This window comes from Kryptolebias marmoratus, linkage group LG24, assembly GCF_001649575.2.
Source record: "Kryptolebias marmoratus isolate JLee-2015 linkage group LG24, ASM164957v2, whole genome shotgun sequence".
Lineage (NCBI taxonomy): Eukaryota > Metazoa > Chordata > Actinopteri > Cyprinodontiformes > Rivulidae > Kryptolebias > Kryptolebias marmoratus.
In genome coordinates, this window is record NC_051453.1 from 20,215,628 (window position 1) to 20,238,442 (window position 22,815).

The 22,815-nt window shown below is 37.9% G+C and overlaps 1 protein-coding gene and 1 non-coding gene across 3 annotated transcripts in view; one reads left to right on the forward strand and one right to left on the reverse strand.

The window, feature by feature from the left end:
- The window catches only part of tgfbr3 (transforming growth factor, beta receptor III), a 75,136-nt gene that overhangs the window by 7,154 nt on the left and 45,167 nt on the right, over positions 1-22,815 (forward strand). For both annotated transcript variants that reach the window (XM_037974097.1, XM_017425208.3), the window contains exon 3: positions 15,914-16,101. In XM_037974097.1, coding sequence (XP_037830025.1) covers positions 15,914-16,101 — 188 coding nt within the window. The remainder of the gene's footprint in view (positions 1-15,913; positions 16,102-22,815) is intronic.
- trnas-gcu lies at positions 17,684-17,765 on the reverse strand. Its single transcript has one exon. It is a non-coding gene; the product is annotated as a tRNA-Ser (tRNA).

Consider the following 22,815-nt stretch of genomic DNA (forward strand, 5'->3'; position numbering starts at 1 on the left):
TTAGTGGAGGTTGCGGTCGTATCTTTCATGGCTGGATGTGGGTGGAGTTTGGATTACCGCTGGATGTAGTTTAAGAACTTGACACTGCTGTGGTGTCCACACTGTCTTTAAAAGCTGCAGTGGATTTCTTTGCCTTGTGATTTTGTGACCAAGTCATTGTATCCACAGGCCCAGGATTGACAACCAGACCCACATTTTGATGAAAAAAATCTGTTTATCTGGTTATAGTCTTTGCAGAAACCATGTTAAAGATGTTGCTCTTTTCTGCTTTTCGGACTGCCAAAAGTCATATTCAGACAGATTTGCTTTACAAGGCCTCAAATTTACCCAGGTTTGTGCTGCAACCTCCCATGTTGTTTGTTTTTGGCAACACAAGGATAATTACCAGTAAGAAGGCCTACAACAGAACAAAAAAAAGGTGGTTTGGATTTTTGTGCTTTCAGTCTGGTTGCCGCCATAGGTTATTATTTAAAAGCTCTTCTCTATTCTCCAGAGAGCTAGCTGGCTCTCCAGAGAGCTGACTTTTACTCAAACAAAAGCAGTGTAGTGAGTTTGTGTTGTGGGTAGAGCAAACATCATTTCTTCCACAATGCCAGGATCTAGAACACAATGAAGTCCCGAATGAAGTTTTCCTCTGAATTCTTCCTCATACTGCAGGATGCATTGTTTTACTGTGTCACGGGGGACAGATATTTACAGTTAGACAAGTGAGTGCCCTTTGCTCTGGCAGTGAGTGCTTGTACTTGCTGACAAATTTTCTCTTCAGTTTAACACTTTGTTGACTTTTAAACAGCTAAAAACCAACCAGATCTCTTTTTGATCATAATGTTGAATAAACTTTATGAGGGAAACGAGCAAAAACACTATTTCTTGTTTCTCCGCGCGTGTGTGCGCGTTTGTCTGTTACCAAAATATCGCATGGACCACTGATTTGAATGAAACTGAAAATGAATCATTTGATGGAGTCAGTTCAATTTAAGACAGCTGCCACAGCTCGGTGATCTTAGTCAATGCAGAAGTGTGTATAACTTACAGATAATGAGTTTAAATTTGGAGGGGTTAGTAGCTGAGAGTCATTCACAACACATCCAGCTACATCTCACAATATCGCAAGAGATTGTGCATCACTTTGTGTTTAAAATTTGAGGAGAACAGCTACAACTCCAGCATTTCTCAACACAAGATGATCTTAGTTTAAAACTCTGCAGTACTATTTCTTAATAACTTTATCTGTCTGCCTGCCTGCCTGTCTGTCTGTCTGTCTGTCTTTCTGTCTCTGCCATCTTGATAGATTCTTTGTTTTTTGGGCCATTTCTGCCATTTGTTTTCTTTTAAACTCCTTATTTATGCTCAGTGATATCAAACTCCAGCTTGGTTTTACACTATATGTCTGTTATGTTTCTGCATCTGTGTAAACACTCACATATGCCTTTAAAGTAGTAAGCAGGGCTCTTATGTAATGTTTAGATTAGCCTGCAATGACTCCTCTCTCAGCATAATGCAATCCAAAAGCTGAACCTCCCATAACTCCTAAGAGTCAGACTGAGAGCACCTTAACATCCGTATTTCAGCTCTCTGCTCTGCTGCTTCGCTCTGCTTTTTGCTGTTTATACATGTTTTTCCATTCTATCATTACCATTTTGTGGTCGCCTCTCCTCTCTGCTTGCTATAACCACAGTTTGGGGAGGGGAAACATTGGCCTTTTGGGCGGACTTTGTGTTTTGCAATTAACTCGAGTCTTTCAGGAGATATGCCAGATATTAACTTTTTACTCACTTGCCAGGAACAGCTCTGGTAAGGATGCTGGTTATGATTAAATACACCACTATCCGTTACCCTGATTTTAATGTCTCACAGCTTAAAAATTGATGAGGCAAAATTTGTCTTGCATTGGCCATTACAAAGATTGTAATAAAGAATCGGAGCTGTGCTCATATTTAGTCCGCATGCTCAAGTTTTTAGCTTTACTGTAAAGTAAACAAATTCTTTCTGTCTGGACTTTTGTATACTTTTGGCAGACAAGAGTCACTGTGATGCCAAAAGTGGTTGTAATATTTTTTCTCTCCCCCCCACAGTTGGGTAAAAGCTCCATCTCTATATTCACAATCCTTTCTTAGGTCCAACAAAAGTCAGGACTGCCAGAATGCATTGTGCAACATCTGTAATATGAGAGCTGGGGTAGTTGGGGGAAAGGAGAAAGGCAGGAGCGGGCGTGGGTTGTCTGGTCCAGATCGACACACTCCACACACGGACGACGTGCCAAACCGACAAAGTCCCTTCCAGCACGCTAAACCAGATGTTGCCTTGTGATTCATGCTGAGGAGCCGGAGCAGAGGCAATGCTGCTAAGGATAGTGGTTGAGATGTTTACATAGCAACGGGAGTCCTGACTGGGTCTAATTACAGGTCTGCTCTCCCCCCATGGTGAAGCCTTTATCTGAACAGTGCTGTCAAGAAGGAGGCAGTCATTCTGGCTCTGTCTGTGTAGAGCTGTTGCTTTGCTTTTCCATTGTCCAGTTTAATTAACAACAGTGTGTAAAGTGAACTGTGGTTCATTTATTATGTCAGTGCTGAGCTAGTTTTGTTTTCTTGTTTATCGTTTCTTCTGTACATCTTTGCTGTCAAACTACTTTGCATCATTTGTGCAATCGTAACCATTCACATATCAAAATATTCAGCTCAGTTGGGAATAGTTTGATATAACTGTTGATTTTTGTAACTTTTCCACTTTTGAATTTTTAAAATGTATTTTTTCCTTTTTCGGCTGATCTTTTTCGCAGTGGTTGCTACAGCGAGCGAACTCGAGTGAAAAAATTTTCAATTGTTTCACGCCAATGTTAAACTTTCAGAATGTTTACCTTTATTTAAAATAAAATTCCCCTTAGAAATACATTAAGATCTCTTCAATTCCTTCAAAAGCATTGTTTTCTTTAAAATCTGCTTCAGCATACTTGCTCTGTTTTTATCTTTGTAGGCTACATTTAACTATTAGCCACTCTTCTGCTACTTTTAGCTTTGAGCTATTGTTTTGCTACTCCAAGTTTTTAGCTACCATTCTGCTTCTCTTAGCTTTTAACTATAGTTTTGCTAATTTTAGCTACTGTATTTTTAATTTTAGCTTTAGCATGTTTTGCTACTTTTAGCTTTTGCTTTGCTAATGTTAGCATTTGTTTAGCTAATTTTACTTTTAACATCTGTTTTGCTATTTACAGCTACTGCTTTTAGCTCCTAGCTTTTTGCTGCTTTGCTACATTTTTTTTTAGTTTGTGCTCTATTGCTTTTAGCTTTCAGCTTGTGTTCTGCTCATTTTAACTTGTTGTTTTGCCCATTTCAGCTTCTTCTGCGAATTTCAGTAAATGTATTCAGCCCTCAGTATTCACGCTGCATTTTGCAGAGATATACAGTTTAATTTTTTATTTATTTATCTGTACTCAGTCATTCCTCCGGAATAAACACAAACACAAGGAACAGAACTGGAATCACATGGAAACACATTCCTGCCTGTAGATATTTCATGTCCAGCGTATCGTGTCAGCCTCCTGCTAAGAGGATGCTTACGCAAACCTGAAGGAGTAAACCAAATCCCGCCCACCTCCCCTTTTCCCTCTTTTGCTCCTTCTCTCCATAGTTCCAGTAAGCAGACGTGTAAATAATTTTGGTCAGAGCCAGTAATAGAAGACAGCTGGGGGAATAGTGCGCTTTCCATTGTGTTCTTCAGCTCTGTGGAGAAAAAAAAAACAGCACTGAGGCTGGGGAGAGCAGGAGTAAAAGAATTATGTGACTCCACTGATTAGGCCAAGTAAAATTGTTAAAAAAAAAACAAAATTACACTGAGATTTTTGAGATCCAGTTTTTCATTTTATCAAGTTTAGTTTTATTGTTACGCAAATGGATTTTTTGTAGCATGACTAAGACAACTTCATAAGGAGGCCTCCAAGTGGTATCTTTTGTCAGACCGGCTCCTCCTGGGGCCTCACCTTCTCCACTCCACTTCCACCAGATGAGTCCAGCTGAAAGACCGTGAACCAGTTTTAAAATGGTTCTTTGGAAAACTGCAGTGTTTTTTTCCAAAATGTGTCAGTGGATTCTTAGGTTGCCCTTTGATAACAAAATATGAATGCTTGGAAATACAGTAAACTGTTTTTCACTTCAGTTTAAATTTGATTGTATAAGAGGCAAAATTGCTATAGATACATTTTAAAAAAAGTCCAATAGGCTGTTCTGCTAGCTTTTTATAGCTCTTTTTTGATAAGTATTTACACATTAATAAATAATATCTATCTTAATAATATTTGTTTTCAAAAACATTTCTTTCTGGCTCATTTTTTTTAGTTTGGTTCTTGTTTTGTCCTGCCTGCTATTCATCACACTTTGCATTTGTTAGCTGTCCAGTGAAGAGGTCCTCCCAGCTTCTCTCTACATGTTAATACACGAGGCAGTGTGGCATTTGACAGGCCATTCTTTTTCTTTGCCCTCCCTTTCATAAAGTTGAAGAAGCACAGTGGAATGAAGCCTCTTCCAGTTTGTGTGTGAGAAGGCCATCTGCCTTGGCCTTTTCACCTCTCTGGCTCCTTCTCACTGGCACAAACACTCGGCATTGTTTCAGAGTTGAACTTGTGTTGATGGCACCCTGCTGCTTCTTAAAGAACTGCTGTTTGTCAAAGCAGAGAGATGATCTTCTTCTCAGATATCACAAGAACAAAGACATTTTTGAGCTTGAATGTTCTTTTTATATATGACTTCTAAAATTTATTGCTGGTACTGGAAGGAAGATGGTGTTAGTTTACACATAAAATTAAAACAAGCAAAATATGGCTTTTCTTGATACCTAGAAATACTGTAATTGCATCCAGATTTGTGGCTTGAGGTGTTCAGACATGAAGTAGGTAAAAGATGGCAAAGCAAGCATTCAAATACAGTATAAGCCCATAATGATCTGCTCTTGTGACATTTCTGATTAAATACTACAAATGCAGTTAAAAGAACTCCTTTTACTTTTGGCTTATGTTGAATATGGTATTTTGCAGAGTTCATATATTCCAGCACTAATGAAACAAGGATGCCATAAAGTGGGATAAAAGAGTAGTTTGAGGGCACACCTCCTTTCTTTCCCCACAAGGTCTAAATCCTAAAGGTAAGACCAAGAGGCTCCTGCAGAACCCCCGCCAAGCTTCTGCCAAAGACCATGGCTTTAATTTTAGATATTTATGAATGATGAGAGAGGTGCCCCTCAGGTGGTACAGGCTTTTAGTACCTTTGGTCTTTGCTCTGACAGAGCATTGTTGAGTCACTAATGAGTGTATTTGTTCCTTTACTTTTCTTGTATTGCATCTATTAGGTAATAGATATCCAATCACAAAATATTTTGTGGCACACATTTTATCAGCAAATGTAAATAGATGTGTCAGAGCTAACCACTTGCAGTCACATTACCTGAAACAGATTTAAAATGGTTTCATAACAACAAATCTAAACATGACATAACAAAACCAGCACAACTAAGGGATAGCTTAGGAAACCTAAGCCAACTCTGACTAAATGATTTATCAAAAAGGAAAGTCTTAAGCCTAGTCTTAAAAATAAACAGTATGTCAGTTTCACAGACTGACGCTGAAAGTTGGTTCCACAAGAGAGGAGCCTGAGAACTGAAAGCTCTGCCTCCTGTTCTACTTTAACAAACTCTAGGAACCACAAGTAAACCTGCAATTTCAGAGCCAAGTGCTCTGTTAGGAAAATATGATACAATAAGATCTTTAATATAAGATGAAGCTTGGTTGTTGGGAGTTTCGTATGTTAGAAGTAAGATTTTAAATTCTATTCTGAATTTTACAGAAAGCCAACAGAGAAAAGCTAAAATTGGAGAAATGTGATCTCTCCTTCTAACTGTAGCAGTTATTGTTGTGGTGTGGTTTGCTGATCCTGTATGTTTGTTCAGAGTTCATAGTTGGTTTCATTCATTTGCTGAAGCTTTAAACCACTTCTTGTTTCGTGACTGTGCTGACAACTTTTCTGGTTTTGATATTATAGGTCCAGACAGCACATGTCAGCACCCATCTGTAAAGACATACAAAGGTAGCACAGGCAGTAAAGTCTTTAGTCATCTGCATGCATGCTTGCTTTCTACCAGCTGTCTCACTTTACACAGTGGCTCCTGTGTTCCTTTGAGAATTGGCCTTGTCATCCATCTCTTCAAAGCCCTCTGATTTATGTCTGCATTTAGTGGTAGACAGGAATGTACCACTTTCTTTCTTCTCTACTTGCCTGGGGCTACATTTGCTTCATGTAATTGGCCATGTACTGTTTGAAAACAGCGTTGATGGTTTACCAACAGGTGCCCACTACATTTGTTAGGGCTAGTGCAAAATAACCAGCCTCACTGTCAGGAGTAATAAACTGTATTACATTTATGTTACCAATTCTGTTATGGGTAGAGGTTACTAACTTTTAAAATTGAGTTGTTAGGTATTATTTCAGATCACATATGAAAACACTTACTGTGGAGGAAAGGGACAAAATTTCTGGTACTGGCGGCATTCTTGTTTCTGTTTATGATTTTCCAGAGATATTGTATGAAATCTGATGGGCTGCATGTTAAGTCATCATCAACATCATAAGTTATATGCAGCTTTGTGCTCACAGCCGTGTTCACTGGCAATTTGTTGGATTTGTGCAGATGATTTTTTGCTGAAATTCTTAAATTAAGAATCTTCACACCATTCATTATATAAACCATTCACACCTTTTGAAAATGCAGAATATGAGAAAATCAACTATTAGCTTGATTTAGGTTTGTAGATTTCCCTGTTTTGAACCAATCTCAAGCTAATGCCTGAGAAGATGCTCTTTGTTTTAGTTTAAATTCCATGTCCCTATTGTTGAAGAAGTTTTTACATTCACAGTGATGCAATTTACTGTCTGAACACCTGTTAGCATGCTTTCAAGCTGAAAGAAGCTTTGCCTGCTCCTTCAGTCAGCCAATATAATCCAAGAATTTACTGTCAGGAAACTGTTTTTTCAATTATATGCCCAGTGACAAGATTATGCTATATTACTCTGCCAATAAGGAGTCTTTGGATGATATTGAGTTACACACAGGTTCTGATTTCACACTTTGATGGGGAAGTTTATGGCTTCCCTAATGAAGTGTGAGCTCACCCTTGCCCTCCTCCTTTTTTCCGATTCCAGCTTCCGTCTCTAATGCCTCCAGTTTTACAGTTCAGAGATAAATCCTTTTCATAGGCGTGCCGGTGAAGTGAATTTACACCACCCTAATGAAGGGCTTTACTCACTTCCTGTTCTAGTTGCTCAAGGTTCAGGGGTGAGTGGGCTGCGTTCATATCAACACTGCTGAGCTAGTGATTTTTAAGTCTCAGGCTCCTTAGGAAAGCAAAAATGGGTTGAATCTTATGCGCCTTAAAGGGATTTGCATCACTCATGCTCTATGGGAATGTCTTCCAGCAAAAAGAAAGAAACCACAAGATTTGTTTAAGCCTGTTCTTCATTTGAGAGTTGGTACATCTTAGGTTGGGAGCTGATGTATTAAACATCGCTTAGAGCAACTTCTGTGACATTAACTTGGCTTTAATAAGTTTTTGCATTATTGGATAAACATTTATTAAAAAATATTTTAGCTGACTTATTGTCTTTTTTATTGTTCAGACATTCTTGTTCTACTCCAAAATCATATTCAAAAATTCTGTGAACTGAATATGGATAAAATATGTGTACACCCGCCCCCCAACCCCCCCACACGCGCACACACCCACACACTCACACACACACACACACAAGAGGAAGGCTCTGTTTGTTTGTCTTTGGAAATGGCTTTGTGGGAATATCAGATTTGTCCCTAACTGGCACACTAGCTGATGTCACTTCCTGTACCCTTGTCCTGGTAAAAAAAAACAAGCAAACATTGTAATTGCTGAAAAAAAGAGTGTATCTCTTGTGTGATTGGAGAAAACTCCCACAAAATCTTGTCTTAAAGTTGAAAATGGACAACCCTTTTCATATTACAGTGTCAAAATCTATGATTTTCTCAATTTTGGATAATCGAGGAAAGGAGGTGTCTTGTTTGGGAATCCTAGGGTAGCATTTTTGTTTTGCTGCAAATAATTTAATTCAGCTGATATCTTCAGACCAAGACCTTCCGCAAAGACTGGGAGTGGTTTGGGTACAGATTCAGCTTCTCCAAGTCTGAGGTCATGATTCTCAACCAGAAGAAGTTAGAATTTGCCCTCCTGGTTTGGGATGAATCTCTGTCTCAAGTGGAGGAGTTTCACTATGTTGGTGTCTTGCTCATGAATGATAGTGAGATAGAAGAGAGATGGACGATAGACAAGCTAAGGGCTGTATTGGAAGGAATGAGGGTGCTGCTCCGGTAGTGGTGGTAAAGAAGTTGAGCTTAAAGGTAAAGCTCTCGATTTACTGGTTTGTTTGTACATTTCAACCCTGATCTTTGGTAATGAGATTTGAATCATAGCTAAAAAAGGACTTCCTGAACAGGAGTTGCTGAGGAGTTTTAATGGAGCTCAGAGTAGAGCTGCCGTTTCTTCATATCTAATGGAGTCAGCTAAGGAGGAGCATCTGATCAGGATGACTCCTGGTCCTGATAAGTTTTAAATTGAGTGCCCCCATCATATTTATGTGATCTCCTTAACATCTACACTCCGGTCTACCAAGCAGTTTCTCTTAGCTGTTCCAAGTTGTTCTAAAATATAGACTTTAAAAGTTGCTGCTCCAAATCTGAGGAATAGTTAACATTTTTATATACGAACTGCTGAGGTGGTTGAGACTTTTAAATCTATGCTTAACACCCATCTTTTTTCCTTGGCGTTTGATCCAGGCAGAGTTTGAGATCCAATTAGAACTGATAGTTTTATGGAGTGTTTTTGTATTTTATTTCAGATTTACGTGTTCTTTTAAAATTTCCCATATAAAAATACTTTGCTTTTATTTTTCTTTTACCTTTTTGTTTGTGCTATAGAAATCAAATTAACATTGCCATTGGTCCCCTCCGCTTGGAGGTGTATCAGGCACGCCCTTCTGAGAGGAGACCTTGAGAAAGCCCAAGAACTCAGAAGAGATTATTGGTCCCTTCTGCCTCAGGATTCCTTGCTTCCTTTCCTCTGTGACCCAACCTTGATTAAGCAGAAAAAAATACAGTTGACTGGTTCCAGCTTTAGGTTGGTTTGGGAAACTGCTTTTGGAGACTTCTCCTGGTGCTTTAAGAAAAAAATGACATATTAGTATTATGTGACATCTGATGAGTCAAATCAGAGGCTGATATTGATAAAAGAACCTGTACACTTCATCATATTTTGACCAACCTGGTTTTGAGATGCTTTTCTTCTATCCATGACATCCATGATATGGACAGAATAAACTAGATACATTAAAATGTGTTTTCACACTTGTCTAATATATTCAGTGAAAGTACAAACACAATACTTTATAGCATTAAAAACTATTTACAGCTTTGTTTCTTGTTCCAGGTCTTCTGTTTTCCTTACATTATTCCATAATTCTTGGAATTCCTTTCTCTTCATATTTTTCTAACGTTATTTTCTGGTTATTTTAGGTATGCAGCTTGTTTTACCAAATAAAAATAATACGGCAGTGTTCTATTGTTGATTACTGAAGTATTTTTCTTCCCTTGAAATACAATTTGAATGAACTGAGTTTGTGGTGGCGATGTAGGACAATGAAAGCAGAACTTGAATTGCCTTTATTTTAATGTGTTTTATAGCATTGTGGAATAACCATCTACTGTTTTTGAAGAAAATATTTGAAAGAGATGTTTAAATCACAGAGGAGGTTGTAGTCCCAAAGGACCCTGCTAAGGTCTGTTTAAAGTGTCTAGCGACGTCGCTGCTTTGACTTCACAGTGTCTAAATATATCAAAAGTGAGGATTTGTACAGGGTTTTGTTAATATAGATTTATTCTTCCTAATCCCTGTCTCCCCAATAACACTACTGCAGTCAAGCTCCAAAGCTTTTTGGCAGTGTAGAAATAAAAAGAAATATTTCTTCTTTGTTTTTGTTTTTTTTTACAAAAAATGAATAACCCTTGCATGTGTTCTTAGGAACCCCCGTCAGGATTTCTGTTTGACTTGCTGTTTGTATACTTGATACTAATTCTCCCAAAAGCCCTGCATGAATAAATAAACTTTTACCTGGAGGTGGTTAGGAGAAAATAGGTAGATTAAGGTGCACGTCAATTACTGGTTCTAATCTTTCTTATCCATGCCCTTCAAACATTGTGAAGAACTAGTCATTCTGCAGTGAAGACTGCTCATTAGATATAGAGAAACTGATCAATGTTGGAAAACATGTTACTTATGCACACTAAAATGAGGAACCAAATAAGTTTTTTTTAGAATTTACTTTCCATAAATTGCAGGTTCGGATCTTTAAATCAACATTTCAACTACTTTTTCTCTCCACTGCAAGCTTTGCCAAAATTGTAAGTAGAAGAGATTTGGTCAAAGATCGGATAATACGAAATCATGCAAAATGGAATATTTGAAACATTTTTGGAGAAAAATCACACAGAAATTTTGAACTGAGATCTGTCTTTGCAAAGTATACTTTGTTTTCCCCATACCCATCCCCCATCTCCCCACCCACCCACCCACCCACCCTTTTTATAGCTCAACAAGCAGGAAATGTATATCAGCGGCATGAAAAAGTGAAAGTAAAAACAGTATTGAACAAAGCGGTAAATGAAATACAGAAACGCCTTTCTTATTGCTGTTTTCTACCGAACTCTAAAGCACAAATAATGTCAACTCTTCAGTGGAAAGAGCCCTCATTGCTATAGTTTACATGTTTAATTTACTCTTCTGCTGAAGGCTTCTTAATGTGAGGCAATAATTGTCCTTTTAGACACATTGAGAGCCAAAGACAGAAATGAGACAATTTAAACTCACGTCACTTGATGCCAATACATGTATTAGTTTATCTGCTTTTGATCAACTTCAAGTCAAACTTCCTTTTAGTCTTTGCTCATTTAAACCTTTTTAGCATCTTTACTTTCATCTCACACTCATCTTTAAGTTTACACTAAAATGGAAACTTAGTCACAGTTTCGTTCTATCTGCATTTAACTGGACAGATTTGACACTTTCACAAAATAATCACTCAGTGTACATCTACAACTGATTACCTGTTGAAGTCAACCCAACTGAAGATGGCTCTCACAGCTAATCAGCCTTAGCCAACACAAAATATTGGATGTAAAGCAGGTAATTTTGTAGATATTGAGATATTTGGTGTGGTAGTAGCCAAGCCTCATCTTCAACTCTGAGTGAGATTGCGCAAAATGTCATTCACATGGTTTGACCCAAATAGCTACAACTCCGTTATTTTTCATCATAAGATGATCTTAGTTTAAAACTCTGATATGAAAGATATGCAATCATTCAAGGAGTGCTAGGCCTTTATTCTTGTTTTAGCTGTATGAGAAACAAGCCAAAGACGCCTGAACAAATGCCAGCTTTGTTTCTGAGCTCACTTACTGCCTGAAAGTTTAAAGGAGCCAGTGAGGGTATGAAGTACTTTCAACTCTCAGAGGTTAAACCACACACTCTTTTCACTCTTGCACGCGGGTTTTACACACATGCCTATCGTCACAGTTGCCTGTCCTGATGCCTGTTTGAAATTAAGCATATCTGCTTTCAGGCGTAAAGTCAGAAATTAGGATAGATTTTAGTGTCTAAGGCATGTTTACATTTATTGTAGTCATGTAATGAAGTTCCAGGTGAATGTGTGTGATTCTGGATAGCAGCTGAAGATTAGTATGTTTATGTTGCTTCAGTTATGGTGGCTGAGAAAAATCACCCATGTCAAAATATAGAAACTTGTCCCTAATACAGCATCCCATTCAAATTAAACTCAGAGGAAAACAAGCATTTAGAGAGTCAGTTGGTGGCATCCAGTTTATTTAGTAATGGGGTTAGAAACATTTTTTTTCTCTAATAATACAATTATGTAAATATGCATTTAAAAAGGAAGGCGCTAATTCCATTTTGTAAAAGGAGTGTTTTAAAACTCACTGTAATGTTTTCTTGGCATGTCAGACTAACACAATTTAAGATTAAAATAGGATTTAAAACACTATTTTTAAGGATCATATAAATTCATTCAGACATTTAGTTTTTAATTTCATATTTTTTTGGTTTGATTGGGCTAGAAATGCTGAAAGATTTTACACATTCATTTAATTTTGGTTCACTTTCACACTGCACTTTTGAAAGTGGACCAAACTGCCTGGACGTCACACAGTTACAACAGCTTCTCATTTGGGGCGATGTTGCCTGAAACAAGCACTAAGCATAAAGGAGAAAAGCATGAGTCAGAAGAAAACCAGGCTCACCGATTGGCCGGGACCAAGTAAAGGAGAAAAAGAAAAACAGAGGAGAGAAACAAACTCAAGTATTGATCCCAGAGTTCACTTGTTTGGTTGGCACCAGAGTTCAGATGAGATTTCACACCTGCCCAAACAAAGCGGACCAAATAGCTTAGGTCAACAACAAACAGTAGGTCAATCAGTGACAATCACATTGACACTGATTGGGCCTCCTTTAGATTGGATGGCAACCTTCGTAAGCTCTCCACGACTGCCTCAACCTACTAAAAAACGACTAAACTGATGCAAATTTGGAAAATCTCTTTCAGTGTGAAGGCAATCGTGACACTGCTTTGCTCTTAGTACTTGCCACATAAGTTTTTCTCTGCTTTTTTTCTGCATCCCTGAGGAAATCAGGAACACCAAAAGCCTGCCTGGTTATTCCTGCTTCAGATTCTCAATGGTCAGTCCATGTCAATGAGTTCCTCATCATGGATTTGCTGCCACCAGTCTCCCCCACTCTCCACCCAGGACCTCTTTATGTCACAATGATAATTGTCACCAACCTTTCTGTGGAAGTTTTGTGCATGCTCAAAACCATTGTCAAGCTCTATCAAGCTCTATTTTGTGTAACGGGTAGCCCAATGTGTTCTTAAAATCCAATCAGCTGATTTAGCTCAATTTTCAATTTCAGTTGTGGGGAATCAAAGATCAGTGCTCAAAGTTCGGTTCATGATCATGGCTGCTTTTTCTTTTTCTTTTAGTTTGACTGCTTTTAACAGGCCAGAATGGCCTGACCTGTACAGGACACACTTAATGATAGTAAGAGAAAAAGAAAAACAGCTGGAAAGAAGGCAAAAGTGTGGGAGAAAGACAGATAAGGTGACAGCAGAGATGAAGCAGTGGTATGGCTTTATTTCCTGTGTCCTGATGGTGATGGCATATGTGATGAGAACAGATTTTAACTTGATTAAAAAGTTGATCTATTTTGTACTAAACTGGTGATTAGGTTTTTTTTTTCTCCCAAATGCCCTTTGTTCTGTTGTATTTAAAAAAAAAAAGAGAACATCAGATCATTGTCCAAAAGTGTTGTAATGTTTTGGAAGTCTCCCAGAAAGAACTAGCTTTTCTTTGTTTGTCTGGCAGTTGTTTGTTATTCTCTGAGTGAAAGGGAGGAAAAAGTGCCCTCGGATATGTTTGTGGGAGTGAGATGTGATGACACGGTTAAGGGGGGAATCTACTCGAGTTATTTAGGAGGAAAAGAGTTAGGGGTATGAGCAGGGATGGAAATATTGATGCACAGCAGGTTTCTGCCATTGGGTCCTGTTATTTTATCGCATAGCAGTACCCTGCCATGTTTTAATCAGTTTAAAAATGACATTTAAGGTCCTAATACAATTTAGCCCTCTGTGTTTTGACAAGAATCTGCTCAAATTTCAGACTGACTTTGTCAATGGCCTGAGATTTCTTGCAGGACACAGATATGTTAACAATAGATCTTGCATATTTTTCTCAAAACACGAGGGTTAGCTGTGCCATACATGATCTTTAGCCTTATGCTGATCAAAAACAAAAACTTTCTAGACAGCAGCATAGAGAAAGGAGAAGAAAAAAAAAAAGAAAACCAAACAATAGCTATGTGTTTTGATAAAAAAGAGAGAGAAGAAACTATTCCCCTGTGGATTCCCCCTCTGCTGAGGCTCTGTGTTTTTGGAGTCAGTTGGGGAGAATTAACTCTTGCTATTGAACTGTCTTTCACTCAGACTTTAATTGTTTCCACATGTTTCATCAGATTGCGATTGGCAGCCTCTGCGTGTTTAATGCGATGCATTTAAAATATGAGAGGGCCTCGAGTGGCACAGGGCCGAGGGGTATAAGGCAAGGTCTGGCCCCGAGTGAAAACCTGACCTTGTGCTTCGTCATTTGGTGCCATCCTGCATCTGCGTGACATAGTTATACCCTCAGATGTTTAAGTGGGTCGTACAGATGGCAAAAGAAAAAAAAAAAGTTCATGATATATATAGACGCTCTTATTTTGTTGTGAAACTTGTTACAAACTTGGAAGTTTGTGACTGATGAGAGGGAAAACTGAGTTTATAACAAGAGCTAATGTAGAATGCATAGGAAACAAAAGAAACTGCATTTTCTACAAAAATACATTCTAGGGGATTATAATAAATTTTGTTGTAATTGATTTTGTTATTTTTTGTGCACAAAGTCGTGTCCTTCTTTCTCTCCTGTGGGTCGACAGTGTCTTGTTAAAACAGTTCGATATAATTATTTAATCTAAGAAACAGACACCTCAGCCCCCTACCTTCACCTGAAATGGGAGTATTTTTAACTTTTAACTTTAACTGGGGAATGAACCCTTTAAAACTTGTCCTGACCTTACAAGAGCTTCTCTGCCTCTCTCTATCTCTCTCTTTTGAGAGCTTCAGGAGGGTTAAACAGACAGACAGGTACACGGCTTTCTGGATTGAATTTCTCATTTTTTTTGAAGTAATATTTCTGCAATAATACTTGAGATTATAAAAGGAAAAAAACGTCTGTGAAGTAGTTGTAAAAAATATAAAACTAAAGAAGTGATGCTGGCATATATATATTAAACCCTTGGAATAAAGCCCTAAGAGCGGAGGTTTGCTCTCTTTGAGTGCTTTTAGTTACACAATAGTGTTGGATAATTAGAAATTCACAGTATCATAGAATATTTGTTGCTTTGAAGAAAATTTTAAACAGAAAGGGTTAATTTTGGAGAGACTCCAGTGGGACTTTGTTGGTCAACAACATGCCACTCTAACAAATGCTTGATCCAGCATGACAAAATGTAAAAGAAACATAGATTATTCAAATAAAATGGTCAGAAAGAGTTTGTATTGGTTGTTTACAGACTCGTGTGAAAATTTAGTTTCACACGAGTTTTCTTCAGCAGTAGTTTTCTGTTTGCCACTCTCCAGTAAAGCTCAGACTGGTGAAGAACCTGGGCAACAGCGGTTCTATATACAGTCTCTCCCATCTCACCTGCTGAAGCTTGTACCTCCTTCAGAGAGCTCACAGGAGTCTTGGTGATCTCTCTCACAATTCTCCTTCATAGTCACTCAGTTTGTGAGAACAGTCTGCTCTTGGTAGATTTATATTTTTATTTAATTGGTATTACTCTGTAGTAATTTAATTTCACTTTGACACTAAAGGTTTTTTTTTGTAAAGAAGCCCAGTTTATAGTGATCATATCTGATTTATGACAACAATAAAAGCAGAAAACATCCAGGGGTGAATATTTTTGCAAGGCACTGTATAGAGACAACTATTAACACTTTCACTCACACCTATGGACAATTTAGAGTTACCAATTAACCTAACGTGCATGTTTTTGGTCTGTGGGAGAAAACCCATGCATGCATGGAGAGAACATGCAAACTCCATCCAGAAAGGCCCCAGGCTGGGAGGAGATCCTGTCTCACTGAGAGGCGACAGCTCTAACTACTGCTCCGCCGTGCTGTATTTAAACATTTGATTGATAAATGAGAGTATAACATTTAATCTTTTTCTCTCCCCCCCCCCTCTGCAGGGCCAGCGTATCGCAGTCCATGTGAGCTGCTGCCAGTTGGGACAGGACACCCAGTGCAGGCGGTGCAGAAGAGCTTCACAGTCATGTCAGGCTGTGCGAGCGGGGGCACCGTCAGCCTGCCTCAGGAGGTGCACGTCATCAACCTGAGAGGACACGCTCCACAAGGATTTGACAACACTCCAGCACAGGTGAGTCATCCTTATTGGAAAATAACTCAACCTGGGTTTCAATTTCTTGCTCTCTCTTTGTGTGTGTATGACTGTTAGCAAAATGTCGAAGATGTAATTTAATACAACTTGCAGAACATAATCATTGGATGCACATCTACAACTGATTAACTTCTGGAGTCAACCCAATTCAAAATGAGTGTCACAACCAACTGAACTTAAAAAACATAAAAATAGCCATATTTCAGTCACTTAGATAATGACCTAAAATTTGGTGTGATAGTGGCAGAGACTAATCCCCAACCCATATTCTGAGCACTAACAGATTAAGTGTGATCTTTGCTTAAAATTGTGCCATTACATTACATTATTTAGAGTCAACTTTGTCTGTCTGATAGCAAAATATCTAATGACCTAGTGGATTAGTACTTAATGAAACTTTAAGGAAATAATAAATGCATGTACATCTACAGATGATTAACTTCTGGAGTCAGTGCAATTCAAGATAGTTACTACAACTAATCAACTTTAGTAAACACAAAAACGGCTATAACGGAATCAGTTTTACAGATATTGAGCCTTTGTATTTGAGTAGCTTTTCCCAACACAATCTGTCACTTTATTTACATATAACTGTCTAATAAAAGGACTTTCAACAAGTAACTCTTTTAAATAATCAGACAAGCTTATTTTAAATAATCAAAACTGTTTAGAAGGTGAGAAAAAAAAGACAATCTGTTATGTGTGGTATTTTCCAACCACCTTTATGTGTTTTGAGCAGATTTCTAAATGCACTCGTTCAGACTGTCAGAACACCTGATAGTGAAATCTCCTTGTCTTCAGGTGTTGTGCAGCACATCTTGTGGTTGGAGAGCTAACATTAGCCTCAGTTTGAACATAGTTTGAACATGAATCATGCACAAATGGCTTTCACATCTAGATTTTTACCTGTCACCACAGTGTAGAAAGCAGCGTGTGCAGACCTGCAGTTTATTGCTGAAGTACACTTAAGCTTTGCTAAAGCAAAGTTTAAAAACCGTAGATTTATGCAGTTATGGATATTCACTTTTGATGTCATATACAATGTAATTTTTTGCAAACTCTTAGAATATAAAAGATTCTAAAAGGTTTATATAATTCAGTGATAAAATTATAGGAATTTCAATTTAATGTCAAACTAAAGATACTGTCTTTTCTGTGAAAATGCAGTGTGGATGCTGAGTGCTGAAATTTGCTTAAAGAGCTAAAATTGAGTTGTTAAAGTTAAAACAAGCATAATAGAGACTAAAATAAGCAAATCTGAGGCTAAAAGCAGTAGAACAAAAGCCCAAGACTAAAAGAAACAAACAAATAGCTAAAAGTAGCAGAGCAGTAACTAATATTGGTAAAATAGATGCAAATGAACTAAACATATGCTATTAGTAGCTGTAGTTATTTTGGCAGCTCCCTTCTTCAGGGGTTACCACAGCAAGCAAACTTGCATGAACAATTTGGCAATTGTTTTACACAAGATGCTTTTCTTGCTGCAATCTGGGTTTGAACCTACAACCTCAAGACCTTGGCACTGACCACTAAGCCACCACAGCCCCCCAAATCCTGGGTCTGACAAGGATGGGATTTGAACCCACATATGCAGAGCACAAAGGATCAGCAGTCCATTACCTTGACCACTCAGCCACCTCATCATGCTAGAATACCTGAAGCTAAAAGTAGCAAAACAGATATAAAGCTAAAATCAGCAAAGCACTAGTTCAAAATAGCAAAACTGCAGGTAAGAGCTAAAATGAGCAGAATAGTAGTGAAAATCTAAAATATGCATAATGGTAGCTAAAAGTTAAACATAGTAAGAAGCTAGTTGAAAGTTAAAGTAGCAAAACAGTAGCTGAAAAATACAAGTTGCCGAACAGAATCTAAAAGCTGCAAGATGACAAAAGTTGAGAAAAATGCTGAAGCAAATTTTATTAAGGACAGTGTTTTTGAACTGAAGCTATTTCAGTGTATTTTTACAGTAAATTTTATTCTAGATATAGTTGAATATTTTGAAAAGTATAAAAGTACAAAAAGTCATAGTGCATTATTCCAGATCAAGCTGAATGTCTTGATATATGACTAGTTAAAACTGCACAAAGTATGAGGAAGTAGTCTGACCAAAAAGACACAGAATAATAATAAAAGAAAAAACACAGGAAAACAAAAAGGGTGAATAATGTCTCAGCCACACTATTAAATCCCATGATGGTATGATATTTCAAAATAATTCCGCCTGAAGTTTGTTAGCAAAATATCCAATAGAATAGAAAATAAAGATATTTTACAGATCTACTGTGGGAAATTAGTTTGTCATGGCAACAGACAAGTTCAAAATGAAAAGCATTAAAAACAACATTCATATTATCAAAAAACATAATGAACAGTTTTAAATGAAACTTTCATAAAATAATCATTAAGTTGACATCTACAACTGATTAACTTTTGGAGTGAGCCCAATTTAAGATGGCTGCCACAGCTAATCAACCTTAGCCAACACAAAAATATGAATGACTGTCAGATGTTGTGAATCACAACACCTACTTTAAACGCTAACATATCACACAACATATTGCAGTATTACATGAGATTGCACATAATAGCTACAACTTCCTAATTTCTCAGTTCAAAATGAGTTTAGTCCAAAAATCTGGCACGAAAGGCAGTGGGTGATATACATTCCTTTAAGGAATGCTACGACTTTCTATTTATTGGGATTTGAACCTTTTTCAGACATGAGAGAGATATCAAAAATGGCTGGTTCAGTCTGTCAAAGCAATGGCTTTCACTCATTCAGACACAGGTCACTTCTGCTTTAATTGACATTCTATGGAAAGTGATGGAAAGAGTCCCGGTTCTTGGGTATGTATGTAGCACTTATTATTCAAGACTGAACATTAAATAATGTGAGGTATTGTAAAAATGTCCAGAGTCACAGTTTTCTCTCAATATTGTACCATCTTAAAAAAATCACAATGTGCTAAGTATGCTGTAGTTGCATTAAACATAGGAGTGAAGCAGCTGACAATATGAGTTTCTACAAAGTTTATGAATAATCTGTGTTGTACATGTGAAAGCTGAAAGCTGTCAGCTGGAGATAAAAAAAATGCAATCTATGGCTTTATTTAAGGACTTCATCTCCACATCACCACTGCTGATCCTGCCTGTCTAGAGTTACAGTTTATTCATAAGAGCATGTCACTTTATCAGCAAGTCTTTTTTTCCACAAGTAGAGCCTGGATTTTCTTTATTTATAGGTGTACAGAAAAAAAGGCTGCACAAATATATTGAGTTGCATTAAAAATTTAGCTTTGGAGTGTGTGAAATTCAGCTAGTCACGTCAGCGTGTCCCCCATTTGATAACACATCACCTTCGTGATAAGGAGGTGAGAGCTGATGCAGCAGAAACAGACATCTGCCTCCATTAATCCTTGGCTGCCAAAGGTCAGAGCAGCCTGTGCTGAGATTAAGTACCCATGCAGAAGCTCTTAGCTTTACTGAAGGTTTCTGCTTCTGATTAGATAAGATCTCGTGAAGGACAACCAGACCCTCTGGTCCTTGACTGTGTTTTCACCTGAGATGTGGGCACAGATTCAGACACATGGAGCTCCTTCGTTAGCCTTTAACAGGAGTGTTTGACGCACAGCGCACCACATAACGTGTCACAGGAGCAATCTGCTTCTGATCTTTTATGGCAGGAGGGGGGATTATATATAAAAAGGAATTGTAAGTAAGAGAGATAAGGAGATTAGGGAATCTTTACCATGCTTGGCCAGGAAAAGGAACTGCATTGCTCTTTATTTTTTCAGCCTTGACAATTTGAAGTAAACAGCATAAGGTTTTTTTTGCAACTTCTTGAGGTTACATTATAAGAGGCTGTAACTCACAAAACTTAATGAGTTTGGAATATTAAACCCCATCATCACATTGGCCGAAATGTTTCTCTGAGAATGCCAAAAGCTTGGCAGTCGACTGAGCTGGCTTCCATAAAACACTTTATCATCAATTTCTGTCTTACACTAGTGCTGACAGACCACCTGCCACCAGGAAAAAATGTGGAGTTTGGTGTCTTATCAAAAGGCATTTCAGCATGTAGGAAGTAGGGATTTAACCATCAACCATTCGACTGATAACTGGCTCTGCCTTTTGAAGCTCAGCTGCTACAAAGTCCAAATGAAATACAGATGTTTGTCCTGCTGGGCTTGTTTTATTATCGCCAAAATGCTATAATGATTTTGCTTGTGTCTGTGTGTTCATTTATTTGTCTGTTGGCAAAATATCTCACGAACTACTGAACTGGTTTTAATGAAAATTTCACAAAGTAATTATTGGATGCACATCTACAACTGACTAACTTTTAGACTAAACCAAGATGGACACAAAAAAACAACTGACCTTAGCGCACAAAAATGGCTATAGCTCAGTAAATTTTACAGACCTTGAGCTAAAGTTTGATGTGGTAGTGGCTGAGATTCATCACCAACACATACTTCAAGTACTTACAGGTAAAGCAAGATCTTGCAATATTACTTAAGATTGTACATAATATCATTTCAGTTGTACAAGTTTTGACCAAAACAGCTGTAACTCCTTTTGCAGCATACGATAATCTTAATTTAAAAATCTGGCATGACAAGTGGTGGGTGATATGCATTCCTTCAAGAAATTCTATGCCTTTAATTTTATTTCATTTTTACATTTTTTTATATCATTACATGTGGAGGCGTGCTAAATAATTTCCCTCTCAGTACATCTCAGGTTTGTTCTTGTAGTTTCTCTGGCACACTTCGCCTTTGTTTATTTTGTAAGCAAGCTGAGAGGTGCCTGCTCAGTGTTTGACAAATGGAGATTTTCTCAGAGTCCTCCTCCTCACCTCTGCTGGTGGGAGAGGAAGTGGTGTTTTGGCCGCAGAGCAGACTGTATTTTAATGGGTTGAACGATGGCCTGCAGCACTAAAGGTGCCTGTGGCCAGGTGCCAGCTGTCTGTATCAAGGAAGAACTTGATGTGTTCCGGTGACTCACATTGAGTGTCTGCAAAGCTAATTCCACAGCAGGTATGGGAGTAAATCTGTTATTTTTTCACATCGAGTGCATAGGCTAATATCAACACAGGTCACATGGTGGACACTGAGTACACACACATGTGCAGCCTCATACACATACTGCTGCTGCAGTGTGTGAGGCCTGCTTTGTGTCTTTCTCACATTACGATGAGAAAGTAATGGCCTGTCTTTATTTTCTGTAAGGGGGTGTGAGCAATGTCCTTTTTTCTGCCTGCTCCAGTGAACTTATTCTTAAAGAGTATTTAACCACAGAGTAAGAGCTTGTTATCCACACAATAAAATTCACAGGTGGATCTGACTCAGAACACACTTTGGCTCCTGGTCAATATTTACACCAAAGCTGCAAGAGTATAGTTTAGTAATGACTGTGCTTTGACTAGGATAAGCTTACATTTGCACGCCTTTCAATGGCTAAAGATAATAACCAGAGAAGGCTAATCTATCATAATTAAAGGCCAAGTCTTTCTGGAAGGAAAGCATGTCACCTGCCACCTTTCATCCCAAACTAAACTCTGGGTTGCAGATAAAATGTACAACTAACAATGTTTTTTTTTAAACAAGCATAAACTTCATGATGACTCAAAACAACAAGTCCAGTCACAGAGGGGGAAAATAAAAAATATAACAGTAGTTTTGACTTTAAAACCAGACACTGGCCAGTTCTGTTTCAAATTTTCAAAGACCAACCTGTCAGGCTTTTTCACATGTAATGGGTGCCCATTGCATTCGAACACACCTGAAGACCTCACCAAAACCCTGCAAAGACACATCCACATTCTGGCTAATTTTTTAAGTCATAGCATGGTTGTCATCGAGTGAGAAGGGGGGGAAGTCTGGAAATGTTTTTTTTTCAAGTCATTAGGTTAATTTTTTAATCTAAATTGTTACTATGTGATTGAGAATGTTAATGGTTTCTCGTCTTACTTGTCTTTATATATCCTTGCGATTGACTGGGTCCTAGTCCAGGGTGTGGACTACTTTCTACTTCCCTCTCGCCCAATAGCCACCAGAGATAGGCATCAGATCCTTTTGATCCTGAAAAGAAACAGGATGGATGAAAGATGTATTTGTCTTTACTTAAAATACAGAATGATAATTTCCTCAGCTTCAGGAGCCCAAATTAAAGAAACCCCTTTCCTCTCATTTCATCTAAATATGCTCCAAAATAAAGAGGAACACATTTTTAAAAATAAAAAATAAACATTTTGAATAAGTTAAGTAAGGTTACCTAAAACTATAGTACCAGGGTGAGTGAAAAGATGGCAAAATTATTTTCCCATTTTCAAAAAACTAAAGTGGATTTTATATTTACAATACAATAATGTGGCATGAGAGCAAATAAGAGAGTTACAGTGGCCTGTGCTGCAGACCAGACTTGTTGCTCATATTTCATCTTAGCTTTAAACCCCCATAAATTTTTCAGGAAAATTATCTTTTTCGTGGGTTGGCTATTGACCTGAAGCTTCTGGTGTTTTGCCACTTACCCAAACAATGACCTCACACTGAAATGTACTTTTCCTTTTCTGCTCTGAAAGAAAGTCAGAATTATCAAGTTTTTAAAACATTTTTCCACCTGTTCTCATATGTGTCTTTTTCACCAAGCTGACAAGCCCCCACCACATGTGTGTTAATTCACACAGGCTTG